This window comes from Acanthochromis polyacanthus, chromosome 3 (genome assembly GCF_021347895.1).
Source record: "Acanthochromis polyacanthus isolate Apoly-LR-REF ecotype Palm Island chromosome 3, KAUST_Apoly_ChrSc, whole genome shotgun sequence".
Lineage (NCBI taxonomy): Eukaryota > Metazoa > Chordata > Actinopteri > Pomacentridae > Acanthochromis > Acanthochromis polyacanthus.
The window spans coordinates 43,637,894-43,651,582 of NC_067115.1; the positions used below are offsets into that span (position 1 = coordinate 43,637,894).

Here is a 13,689-nt window from a genome sequence, read left to right on the forward strand (position 1 = left end):
AGCGTTTTTACTGTGGCATGTCTATAGAAACCACCAATGAAGCCATGGTTGACAAGAACCAAACAGTTTGACGATTGTGAGGAAAAACTTTAAAACATCACAAAACTAAACCCACCGAGCATTTTTCGGTCTAAAAGATGTCTAAATGACGTCTAAATGTTCCTTAGACGTCTAGTGTAAAATCGGTCTATCAGAGGTCTAAAAGTGAACGTTTTTTAGACGTCTAAATTTTAGACGTTTATCCGACGTTCATGCTTATACTGAATATAAACCTAGGTATATACTTAGACGTTTATTAGACGTCTATTAGCGGTCTAGTCTAAATTTAGACGTCTAAAAAACTTTCATTTTTAGACCTCTTGCAGACCAATTTTAGGCATAAATCCTAAATTTAGACGTTTAAAAAACTTTCATTTTTAGACCTCTGGTATACCCATTTTAGACTAGGTCTAACAGACGTTTAATAGACGTCTATTAGACCTATAAAAAAAAGTCAGTGGTTTCCTATCAATACTGTAATACACTGACAATCATTAATGCATACTTTTCCCAAAATTCTAATAAATAAGAATTTGTCAATTTATAAAAAATATTCACAATAAAAATTTAACTAGCAAAAAAATGTACTGTAGACCAAAATCTCTCACAAAAACAAAAAAAAAAGTCTAAATGAGAAATTACCTGCAATTCTTACCTTGATGTACTCCAAGGATGTCCCGACTATTTCGCCAATGCGTCTCTTTCTGGACCTTTCACAGTACATTTTTAATCTAATGTCATGCTTTTTCATAATTTAACACTAATCTACATTTGTCATCAGTAGACTGGAATTGCAGTTACAGTACATTATTCATTCAGAATACAACCATTACAATCATGGACTTGGCATTATTTTTCTTTAATGTTACACAAATAGAACATAAATTTAAACCTTGAACTTGGAAAAATTAAAACAATGCAAAATAAACTGAACAAAATATTAGACAATATAAGAGTGGAAAAAATGTAAAAAACAACAACAAACAAACAAACAATAAATATAAATACTTTTAACAACCTTTTAACTGGTTTTATGAAATTTGCCTCGCAATGCAAAAACAAAAAAAATAGATTTAAAACAACAACCTCTGAACTAAAGCATCATCAGAAAGTTTTCATGGTAGAGATGTGATATACTGCAAAAATTACAGTATTCATTTGTTACTTATTGACCCTATAGGCTTGCCGTATCTTGAATACGCTGCGCATGCTTGGTAAGGTGCTTACATCTCCTCATGTGCTGACTGTGATGAATGATGTCTCCTTAGCTTGCCAGTAAAGTTGTTAAATGTGTGCAACCACCTCGTTATTGGAAATACACCACAAGAGACCATACTGCTGCTACAAGTGTGGGAAAGCGTTTTTACTGTGGCATGTCTATAGAAACCACCAATGAAGCCATGGTTGACAAGAACCAAACAGTTTGACGATTGTGAGGAAAAACTTTAAAACATCACAAAACTAAACCCACCGAGCATTTTTCGGTCTAAAAGATGTCTAAATGACGTCTAAATGTTCCTTAGACGTCTAGTGTAAAATCGGTCTATCAGAGGTCTAAAAGTGAACGTTTTTTAGACGTCTAAATTTTAGACGTTTATCCGACGTTCATGCTTATACTGAATATAAACCTAGGTATATACTTAGACGTTTATTAGACGTCTATTAGCGGTCTAGTCTAAATTTAGACGTCTAAAAAACTTTCATTTTTAGACCTCTTGCAGACCAATTTTAGGCATAAATCCTAAATTTAGACGTTTAAAAAACTTTCATTTTTAGACCTCTGGTATACCCATTTTAGACTAGGTCTAACAGACGTTTAATAGACGTCTATTAGACCTATAAAAAAAAGTCAGTGGTTTCCTATCAATACTGTAATACACTGACAATCATTAATGCATACTTTTCCCCAAATTCTAATAAATAAGAATTTGTCAATTTATAAAAAATATTCACAATAAAAATTTAACTAGCAAAAAAATGTACTGTAGACCAAAATCTCTCACAAAAACAAAAAAAAAAGTCTAAATGAGAAATTACCTGCAATTCTTACCTTGATGTACTCCAAGGATGTCCCGACTATTTCGCCAATGCGTCTCTTTCTGGACCTTTCACAGTACATTTTTAATCTAATGTCATGCTTTTTCATAATTTAACACTAATCTACATTTGTCATCAGTAGACTGGAATTGCAGTTACAGTACATTATTCATTCAGAATACAACCATTACAATCATGGACTTGGCATTATTTTTCTTTAATGTTACACAAATAGAACATAAATTTAAACCTTGAACTTGGAAAAATTAAAACAATGCAAAATAAACTGAACAAAATATTAGACAATATAAGAGTGGAAAAATGTAAAAAAACAACAACAAACAAACAAACAATAAATATAAATACTTTTAACAACCTTTTAACTGGTTTTATGAAATTTGCCTCGCAATGCAAAAACAAAAAAAATAGATTTAAAACGTTTGTTTTTAAAAAAAACACTTGTTTTTAAAGAACTTTGTGGGGCTTTTAGAAAAAAATTCAGAAGAGGGAAGTTCTGTCTTTCCTGTAGCCCCCCCCCCCACCAGTCGTGGGAGGATGAGGAGGAGTTGACAGACATCTGGAAGAGAAGACATGACAATCAAACAGATTAATAATAATCACGTCTGTGTGTCTTACAGTGGAGTAGTGGTTAGCACTTTGGCCTTGTAGCTAGAAGATCCCTGGTTCAAATCCCGGCCTGGGATCTTTCTGCATGGAGTTTGCATGTTCTCCCTGTGCATGCGTGGGTTTTCTCCGGGTACTCCGGCTTCCTCCCACAGTCCAAAAACATGCTGAGGTTAATTGGTTACTCTAAATTGTCCGTAGGTGTGAGTGTGAGTGTGATTGTGTGTCTGTATATGTAGCCCTGTGACAGACTGGTGACCTGTCCAGGGTGTCCCCTGCCTTCACCCGAGTCAGCTGGGATAGACTCCAGCACCCCCCGCCCCCCATGAAATATTCTGACATTTTCACTGCAGCGTTCTTCACCTCCTCCTCTACTTTCACACCAAAACTGTATCCCTTAAACAGTCCTGGCTCTGTAGAGTGTAAATGGTGCATAAATAATGAGTGTTTTGATCTAAAACCATCTGTAATCACAGTTAAATGTTTACTAGTGACACAAGATGGCTTAATAAATAAAAAGCATAATGTTGCAAAAGCTAGGAAAATTAGACATCTTTTGAGAAGTGTCACCTGTCAGGCAAGTTAAGGAACCACGGTTTGACAAACATCAGAGACATAATGAAAAGAGAAAAAAAAATCTATAAAACAGTAGAATATAATAAAGCAAGAACATCAACAACCAGGGAAACTAAAAACAAACAAGTTCTTGTGAGATGTACATATAGCAAAGATTTAAATTGTCCAAACGATGTTGTATTTCGAATGGCTGAAGGTAGGTTATTCCAGTCGCTTGGTGCCTTAAACTGAAATGCTCTTTGACCAGTATTCTTATTTGCATTAGATATAGTAAAAGTAAAGCAACGAGTACTTTGCAAGAAATAAACAGAAGTAACAGGAACCAGAAATCGCTTAAGATACAAAGGACAATAGAAATAAATACATTTAAAAATGAACAGAATCCAGTGATATTGGCGTCTTTCATAGGGCTGCAACCAATTAAGTTCATTAAACAAAAAACAGTGATGAGTTCTATAAGGACATTTAAGAATAAATCGACACAACGAATTAAAGAGTACATTAAGTGGCTTAAGATACAAGTCATGAGTATTCTGATATATGGTATCAGTGTAATCAATAATTGGAAGAACTAGTTGAGTGATTATTTGTTTTCTGACTTCCTGTGTGAAACAGCTAGCATCCCTATAGAGAGGATTTAAAGTTGCATAAGTTCGCTTAATAATGTAGTCTATATGAGGTTTGAAACAAAGTTCGGGATCAAGCCAAAGTCCTAGATATTTAACAGAGTCAACTTTTTGTACAAATGAGCCATTACTATATGCAATACGTAAATCTGGAGAAGTTAGCAGATTCTTATGAGTGCCAAAAAGCATACAGCATGATTTTTTCAAATTAAGTGCAAGCTTATTTTTTACTAACCAGTTTTGGATCAAATTAAAATCTGATTGTAGCTGATTCTGCAAGAAAGAAAGATTCGAACTACAATAATAAAGCACGGTATCATCTGCGTATAAATTTATTGCGCATGTTGTAACAATATTTGGAAGATCGTTTATGAATATCGAAAATAGCAAAGGACCAAGTGTGGAGCCTTGAGGTCCTCCTTTTTCAACTATGCTTCCTTGAGCACCATTAAAAATAACATACTGTTTCCTATTATGAAGATAAGAACTAAACCATAAGACTGCATCAGTACTGAGACCTATTGCATGAAGCTTATCAAGAAGCAATTAGTGGTCAACTAAATCAAATGCTTTGGACAAATCTAAAAAGATTGATCCCACAAACTGATTATGATCAAAGGATGAGAATAAATCATTAACAAATTTCATCAAGGCTGTGATGGTTGAGAAACCAGATGTAAAACCGGACTGAACAGGGGATAAAATGTTACATGAATTAATGAACTGATATAACTGGTTAAAGATAATTTTTTCAAATACTTTGGCTACAGAATAAATAATTGATATTGGGCGGTAGTTATTAAGATCAGTTGTATCTCCTCCTCTGAAAATGGGGGTAACTCGAACAATTTTCCATACAGAGGGAAATGAACATGTTTTTATTGACAAGTTAAACAAGTCAGCCAGTGGAAACATAAGCACATGTGCAGCAATTTTGAGAAGTTTGACATCAAAACCAATGCTGCCAATGACAGCTCCAGCTGCTGCGCTGTAAGCGCGCCACCTGTATGTAGGAAATGAGGAAAAAAAGAAAAGAAGAGACATTTGGTGAGGGTGGCCGAGGGTAAAATGGAAAAAAAAGGTTCGTTAAACAAAATGAAGCCTCCAAGGTTGGGAAAATTCAATTTGAGAAGGAACCTGAAAAAAACAAACCCGCAACAGACAAAGCATAACACTAGACAAGGTTAACTGGGGTAAGGGTGAAGGGTAATGGGACGGGAGCTCAGCTCAGTAGTCAGTCACTCATCCAGCTGCTGCTGCCATGGCGGCGCGCTGCATGCATGGGATTCCAACCCCTGTGCGTTGCTGTTGGGAAGCTGCTGGTGGCGGCCTTGGATGGGGGGAATGGGCTTGTGTGTGCGAATGTGAGTCCAAGTGTGTGTGTGAGCGTTAGCCAGTCTCCTTCCGTCCCAGACCCCCCCGATGTCTCAGTTCGGGTGGAAGCGATAACACGGCAGGTTGCCATAGAGACGTCCTCGGATGGGCCAGACAGAAGTCAACAGGTGTCGTTGGGAGAGTGTGTGTGGGGGGGGGGGGTTTAGGAAAGCAATCTCTTGGCCGTGGAAGCTTCCAGAGGAGTTTGTTATTATTCCAGGGGCGCCGAATTGTTATCAGTATCCTTTTGTTTAGTCGAAGTAGAGGAGCATTTTCCCTCTCCCTCTGGCCGCTCTCAACTGTCAGACGTCGGCTGTGGCTAAACGCATCCTGATGGCATCCACTCTGCGACTCAAATCAACAGTCACACCAAGCAAATTGTCTATCTTACGTTTGAGTTCGTCAACCCGATCACCAGCACCCTTGATCCTGTCATCAAAAATCTGAATATGTAGACATCTTCAACGTCCTCCACAGATAGGGGTGCCAGGCACATGATCCCTCGCCACTTCCCCCACGAATCGATCACATACCCCGAGGCAAAAACTCCCATCTGGGCAGGTGGGTTCCCCTAAACCCGTGCTCTTTGTCCCGACAATCTTGTCAATCGCGTTGAGAGACCAGCTAATCAATTCCATGATCGGTGTTTCGAAGGTCCAGTGCCAATAGATCACTTCAAGACAGACGGACGAGACGAGACAAAGTATGCAGCAAGCAGAAAACATAAGGGTGTAGGGGGAGAAAGAGCACAGAGAGAGACGGAGAGAAGAAAAGTGCGACCGCCTCCTTCAAGGGGCAAGGGCAGAAGAACCTTGGGGACGTCATCAGGAGGCACAGCATCAGCTTCCACAGTTATGCTGATGATACGCAGCTGGACATCGCCGTGTCTCCTGAAGACACAGGGCCAATTGATGCCCTTTTGCACTGTATCTTAGACATCAACTCATGGATGGCAGCAAACTTCCTGCAGCTCAACCAGGATAAAACAGAGGTTTTAGTTATTGGTCCTGAAGGCCAGAGAGAGAAAATTTTACCAAAGTTACAGGATTTTAAACCCTCAAAATCAGTAAAAAATCTGGGCGTGATTTTTGACTCTGAGCTCACTTTTATTCCACACATCAAAAACATAACAAAAATAGGTTTTTACCATCTCAAGAACATAGCCAGAGTCCGCCCGTTCCTCTCTCAGGCCAGTACGGAGGTGCTGATGCATGCTTTTATCTCCTGTCGTTTAGATTACTGTAATGCCCTGCTCTCTGGTCTTCCTAAAAAGAGCATGCATAACTTACAATTATTACAAAATTCAGCTGCACGTGTGCTGTTGAGGACCAGAGGGCGGGAGCATATTACACCTATCTTAAAATCGCTGCATTGGCTCCCCGTGTGCTTCAGGATCGATTTTATGGTTCTTTTATTAGTTTATAAGTGTCTTAACGGTCTTGGGCCTTCTTATTTGTCTGCACTACTTTTATTTTTTCAACCCTCGCGGACCCTGAGGTCCTCTGGTGCTGGCTTTTTAACGATACCACAAGTTAGAACTAGAACACACGGGGAGGCGGCATTCAGTTATTATGGCCCCTGATTGTGGAACACCCTCCCAGAGAACCTCAGGGCCGCAGAGAATGTTGATGTTTTTAAAAAAGAGGCTCAAGACCCATCTTTTTAATCAGGCTTTTAACTGACTCATTTTAACTCTTTATAATTTCTTAAGCTGACCTCTATTCTTACATTTTTATTACTATTTTATATATAAATTTTACTTTATACATTTTATTCTTTTATACTCAGTTTTAGTTTCCATATCTTTTATTTTGATTTACTGTTTTAGTCCCTCATTTCTCCAGTGTTTCCTCCTGGGGGCCTACCACACCTGGAGTTGATTCTGGTCCACTGATGGGGGTGCTGGCCCGTGGATGGCCCTGGCCCGGGTGGTTGGAGAGCTTTACACCTTCGTGTGGAGCCTCTTGTCTGCCTGGGCTGGGGTGGTCCTTGTGTCGGCGCCCCTGCAGTCATGGTCCATGACTCCTCTTGGTGTGTGTGGCCCCCAAAGGTAGCTTCTTCCTCACCTCGGATTTCGGTGCCCAGCCACATCTCCTCTATACCTCTTACCAACAGATGGTGTATGTGGGTGTGTGTATGTTGGTATGTTTGTGTGTGTGGGTCTGTATGTCTGTTCGTATGTCTACGTATGTGTGTGAATGTACATGTGATTGTGTATCTGTGTGTATATTTGTGGGGGGTGGAAGGTTTCGGGTTTTTTATAGTGTTTTATATTGTGTTATTTTTGTTTTTATCCTCTGTGAGGCACTTTGTGTTGCTATACTGTATGAAAAGTGCCATATAAATAAAGTTGATTTGATTTGATTTGATTTAGTGACGGGTATATATTGGTGTCATCGGGCTTTAGTGACAGGTATATATGGGTGTCATCGGGCTTTAGTGACGGGTATATATTGGTGTCATCAAGCTTTAGTGACAGGTATATATTGGTGTCATCGGGCTTTAGTGACGGGTATATATTGGTGTCATCAAGCTTTAGTGACGGGTATATATGGGTGTCATCGGGCTTTAGTGACGGGTATATATGGGTGTCATCAAGCTTTAGTAACAGGTATATATTGGTGTCATCGGGCTTTAGTGACAGGTATATATTGGTGTCATCAAGCTTTAGTGACGGGTATATATTGGTGTCATCGGGCTTTAGTGACAGGTATATATGGGTGTCATCAAGCTTTAGTGACGGGTATATATGGGTGTCATCGGGCTTTAGTGACGGTATATATGGGTGTCATCGAGCTTTAGTGACTGGTATATGTGGGTGTCATCGAGCTTTAGTGACGGGTATATATGGGTGTCATCGGGCTTTAGTGACGGGTATATATGGGTGTCATCGAGCTTTAGTGACGGGTATATATGGGTGTCATCGGGCTTTAGTGACGGGTATATATGGGTGTCATCAGGCTTTAGTGACGGGTATATATGGGTGTCATCGAGCTTTAGTGACGGGTATATATGGGTGTTATCGGGCTTTAGTGACGGGTATATATGGGTGTCATCAGACTTTAGTGACGGGTATATATGGGTGTCATCGAGCTTTAGTGACGGGTATATATGGGTGTCATCGGGCTTTAGTGACGGGTATATATGGGTGTCATCAGGCTTTAGTGACGGGTATATATGGGTGTCATCGAGCTTTAGTGACGGGTATATATGGGTGTTATCGGGCTTTAGTGACGGGTATATATGGGTGTCATCAGACTTTAGTGACGGGTATATATGGGTGTCATCAGGCTTTAGTGACGGGTATATATGGGTGTCATCGGGCTTTAGTGACGGGTATATATGGGTGTCATCAGGCTTTAGTGACTGGTACATATGGGTGTCATCGGGCTTTAGTGACTGGTACATATGGGTGTCAACGGGCTTTAGTGACTGGTATATACGGGTGTCATCGAGCTTTAGTGACGGGTATATACGGGTGTTAAAGGGCTTTAGTGACGGGTTAATACGGGGGTCATCTGGCTTTAGTGACTGGTATATACGGGTGTTAAAGGGCTTTAGTGACGGGTATATACGGGTGTCATCTGGCTTTAGTGACTGGTACATATGGGTGTCATCGGGCTTTAGTGACTGGTACATATGGGTGTCATCGGGCTTTAGTGACTGGTATATACGGGTGTCATCGAGCTTTAGTGACGGGTATATACGGGTGTTAAAGGGCTTTAGTGACGGGTATATACGGGTGTTAAAGGGCTTTAGTGATGGGTTAATACGGGGGTCATCTGGCTTTAGTGACTGGTATATACGGGTGTTAAAGGGCTTTAGTGACGGGTATATATGGGTGTTAAAGGGCTTTAGTGACGGGTATATACGGGTGTTAAAGGGCTTTAGTGACGGGTATATACGGGTGTCATCGAGCTTTAGTGACTGGTACATATGGGTGTCATCTGGCTTTAGTGACTGGTACATATGGGTGTCATCTGGCTTTAGTGACTGGTATATACGGGTGTCATCGAGCTTTAGTGACGGGTATATATGGGTGTTAAAGGGCTTTAGTGACGGGTATATATGGGTGTCATCGGGCTTTAGTGACTGGTATATATGGGTGTCATCGGGCTTTAGTGACGGGTTAATACGGGTGTCATCTGGCTTTAGTGACTGGTATATACGGGTGTTAAAGGGCTTTAGTGACGGGTATATATGGGTGTCATCTGGCTTTAGTGACGGGTATATATGGGTGTTATCGGGCTTTAGTGACGGGTATATATGGGTGTCATCGGGCTATAGTGACGGGTATATACGGGTGTCATCGGGCTATAGTGACGGGTATATACGGGTGTCATCGGGCTTTAGTGACGGGTATATACGGGTGTCATCGGCGTGGCGGTAAAAGTATATCTTCATGTTTTGGGAAGATGGTGAACAAAAAGGAGCATTTAGAGCAGGGGTCGGCAACCTTTAACACTCAAAGAGCCATTTTGACCCATTTCCGACAGAAAACAGCGGGAGCCGCAAAATCCTTTTGGCATTTAAAATGAAGACAACACTGCATATATCGCTTTTTTACCTCTATGCCCTTGTTAATCAGTCGTAATTAAATAATTACAAAGCCTCTAATTAGATAGATTCATTTTTTTAAGCTGTGTCCTTCCACTAATATTTATCTTACTTGGTTAATGTTATTTTTGCTCCTGGACCTCATATGTTATGTAATGTTAGCTGGAAATCAATATTTTGCGAATATTGCAATATTGAATATCGCAATGTTTTGCGAAAGTCTATTTAACTCGCTTTCAAAGCAAATAGTTACTCTGGATGGCATCACATTGGCCTCCAGTACTACTGTGAGGAATCTTGGAGTTATTTTTGACCAGGACATGTCCTTTAACTCACACATAAAGCAAGTCTGTAGGACTTCCTTTTTTCACCTGCGTAATATTGTAAAAATCAGGAACATTCTGTCTCAGAGTGATGCAGAAAAATTAGTTCATGCTTTTGTTACTTCCAGGCTTGACTATTGCAATTCCTTATTATTGGGTTGTCCAAATAGCTCTCTCAAACATCTACAGTTGATCCAAAACGCTGCTGCGAGAGTACTGACAGGAGTTAGCAAAAGAGATCATATTTCCCCTATACTTGCTTCTCTTCACTGGCTTCCTGTTAAATCCAGAATAGAATTTAAAATCCTTCTTCTGACATATAAAGCTCTTAATAACCAATCTCCATCATATATTAAAGATCTGATAGTACCTTATTATCCTAGTAGAACTCTTCGCTCTCAAGCTGCAGGCTTACTTGTTGTTCCTAGAATTTCTAAAAGTAGAATGGGAGGCAGAGCCTTCAGTTATCAGCTCCTCTCCTGTGGAACCTGCTCCCAGTTTGGGTTCTGGAGGCAGACACCCTCTCTATTTTTAAGACCAGGCTTAAAACGTTCCTTTTTGACAAATCTTATAGTTGGGGCTGACTGGGTGACCCACAGGGGTTCGGCTTGTGTCTTCATTGCACAGCTGACTCCCTCTTGGACGTCCCTTCGTTCTGCCTCTAGTCATGCTGCTATAGGCCTATAGGCTGCTGGGGGACTTCTCTTGATGCACTGAGCCCTTCTCTATCTACCTTTACATTTAATATGTATACCGTTATTGCAGTACATTCACTCTGTTTCCCCCTGTGCTATTTCTCTGAGTGTCCCTGGTCCCAGAGCTGGATGCTTCAGATCTGTGGTTGATGTTCCACCAGCTGGTCCAGTCTCCATCATGTCCACTGTGGGATGCTGCTGCTGACCTTCCTCCAGCCCTCTGCTTCCAACTCCCCTTTTCCACCAGTCAACTCTGCATCGCCTTCACTATACTGTTATGCTAACTTACATACTGTTTGAATTTTACTGCTAGCTATATATGGAGTATGTTTAATGTCAGAGCCGTACATCATCAGAGTAAACTATGAGTCAGTTTTCAATGTTAGCTTATACTTTGTCTGTGTCACATATCCTGTCATGCATGTATCCAAATGTGTGTTGTGTTTTCCTTGCTTTCCCACCCCTCCCTCTTCTCCCATCCCTCCCCTTTGCCCTCCTCTGTCCTTCTCAACCCCCCCGGCCAGCAGGCAGATGGGTCCCCCCTATATAGAGCCGGGTTCTGCTCGAGGTTTCTTCCCTGTTAAAAGGGTGTTTTCTTGCCACTGTCTCCTTTGGGCTGCTCTGGGGGTCAGGCATATGGGTTCTGTAAAGTGTCTTGAGACGATTTGACTGTAATTGACGCTATATAAATAAAATTGAATTGAATTGAATTGAATTGAATTGAACTTGTAAAATCTATTTATCTTAAGCTAATAACTTTTCTCCGGTAAGTGCTGCCCGATTTTCCAAGACGACACTCCTCTGACTCTCTGACCTGCTGCCTGGATGCTGGACGTGTTCTTGCGAGGAACGTGTATTAACATAGACATATATAAAGAGTAGACGCCACTTGGGCTGCTGCGCAGCGAGAAATACGGCCGCCATCTTGGTTCGGTCAGCCGCTCCACTCAGCGCTGTTTGACAGCGCATTTAATCCATCTGAACTCTGAATATTAAACTGATTTTCACGCGTTTTTTATTTTTATTTTTTTGCTGCAAACGTCATACATGTAGCTATGATACAGGACAAATGGTTCGGCGTATTTTAATATTCATAGTGGGAATAATAGATCATAATAATAGGTAATAGAATATTCTGATATTAAGCTCGACTGTAGACAGGTATGTTGCAAACACTGTACACACACACACACTAATATATGTCAGAGAAGCAGATAATAGCAGTAAAGTCAATTATTTTAATAATTTGAAGAGACAATGATTACGCTATATATACATGTATAAACAAAATACTGACTGATGAACACATATCTATATATATATATATAGATATATATATATAGATATATATAATCACTTTAGATATTTTTAGGATTTTTTGGAAGATTATTATTCATTTTTCAAAAATATTTACAAATTTTAGATTTTTAAAAAAATTATTTCTTGCCAAATTTGGGGAATTTTTTAAAGTTAATCTTTGAAGGAAACTTTCAAGGATTTTTTCCTGAAATTTTTGTAAATTTTTTTTATATAAATTTGGGGAATTTTTTGGTGCTGAAAATATGGACAACAGGAGGGTTAAGACACCTAAGCTTGACAATCCTGGTACAGTGTAGCTTAACATAAGTTTTCCAGCTAATTTTAAGATCTCAGTGTTATAAATATATCTATTTCAAGAAATCTTACCAAGCCATTTTCACGTGTTCTATTGGCAAATTTTTTTCACTTATTTCAAGGTAAAAGTTCCTTGCAATAAGTTTTTTTCTTTTTTGAGAGGGGCATTTTTTCCAGTGGGCATGTAGTTTAATAACCTCAAGTGAGTTATCATGCAGAGTTTAGAAGTTCACCCTTTAGTCCTCTCGTTGAGTCTGGAGTATGATCACAGCTGTTGAGATGTTGTTGAGAAGTCTTTTCCAAATGTCCGAATATTTTTCAGCCTTTTACATATCACATCCATAAAGGAGGATATCAGTCATTGCGACTATACTGTTAAGAGGACATGAACTCTCTAATTATTGAAGTAACATCACAATATGGCGACAGGAAGTCAGGCAAAAACTGGATTACTTCCAGGAATGTCATAAGTTGTTGTAGTTTGATTAATTATTGTTGCATGTAGGCAGGAGTTTCACTGATTAGAAAGCTCTAAATAAACCAAAACCATATTTGAGCCGATTGTTCTATTATCTGCTGTACTATCATCTGCACTTACACCTAATTATCCAACATTAACTTAATCATAACTGAGGATCACTCACGTCTCCTCTCTGTAGATGGAATCAACTACATGAAGCTGTGCAGCGTAATATCGTCACCACGCCCTGCCAGCAAACAGACATGTTTGTTTTAGCACGCGTGTTAAGAGACAGCTGTCGACTGTCCAGAGGGAGTGTTTGTTTCATCTGTAAATTCATCAAACTGAACAAAAACAGGTTTTCCTTCATTTAAACCTTCAGAGGCTTAATTTAAGTTTAAATTGAAGTGAAAATTCAAGATAGATACAGAGAGATATAGTCAGAAATGTTTAAGAACATTCAGAAAAAATAATTAAGAAAATATTAGAAGCTTTACTGATATATATGGAATCACTTCAGATATTTTTAGGATTTTTTGGAAGACTTTTATTCATTTTTGGAAAATGTTCACTTTTAAAAAAAATTCTTGCCAAATTTGGGGATTTTTTTTACAAGCAAAACTTTTAAGGATTTTTTTTCCTGAAAATTTTTTTTTGTTGAGTTTTTGGCATTTTTTTCAGATGAGGAAACAACTTTTTTTGGTGCCTGCTAATGAAGATAACAGGAGGATTAAACCACAACAAAGAATGACAGAAGGCAGACG

At 39.4% G+C, this 13,689-nt stretch overlaps 1 protein-coding gene across 2 annotated transcripts; it reads right to left on the reverse strand.

The window, feature by feature from the left end:
* Positions 1 to 3,170: 3,170 nt before the first annotated feature.
* LOC127533120 (uncharacterized) lies at positions 3,171 to 10,481 on the reverse strand. 2 transcript variants are annotated; one of them, XM_051945412.1, is made up of 2 exons: positions 6,424 to 10,481; positions 3,171 to 6,240 (listed from the first exon to the last, which is right to left on the reverse strand). In XM_051945412.1, the coding sequence occupies exon 1, from the start codon at positions 9,243 to 9,245 to the stop codon at positions 8,043 to 8,045; it is 1,203 nt and encodes a 400-aa protein (XP_051801372.1). In that variant the 5' UTR covers positions 9,246 to 10,481; the 3' UTR covers positions 3,171 to 6,240; positions 6,424 to 8,042. The 2 variants fall into 2 exon arrangements, with proteins under 2 accessions (XP_051801372.1, XP_051801373.1); XM_051945413.1 differs by having other exon boundaries at positions 3,171 to 6,246.
* Positions 10,482 to 13,689: the final 3,208 nt, after the last annotated feature.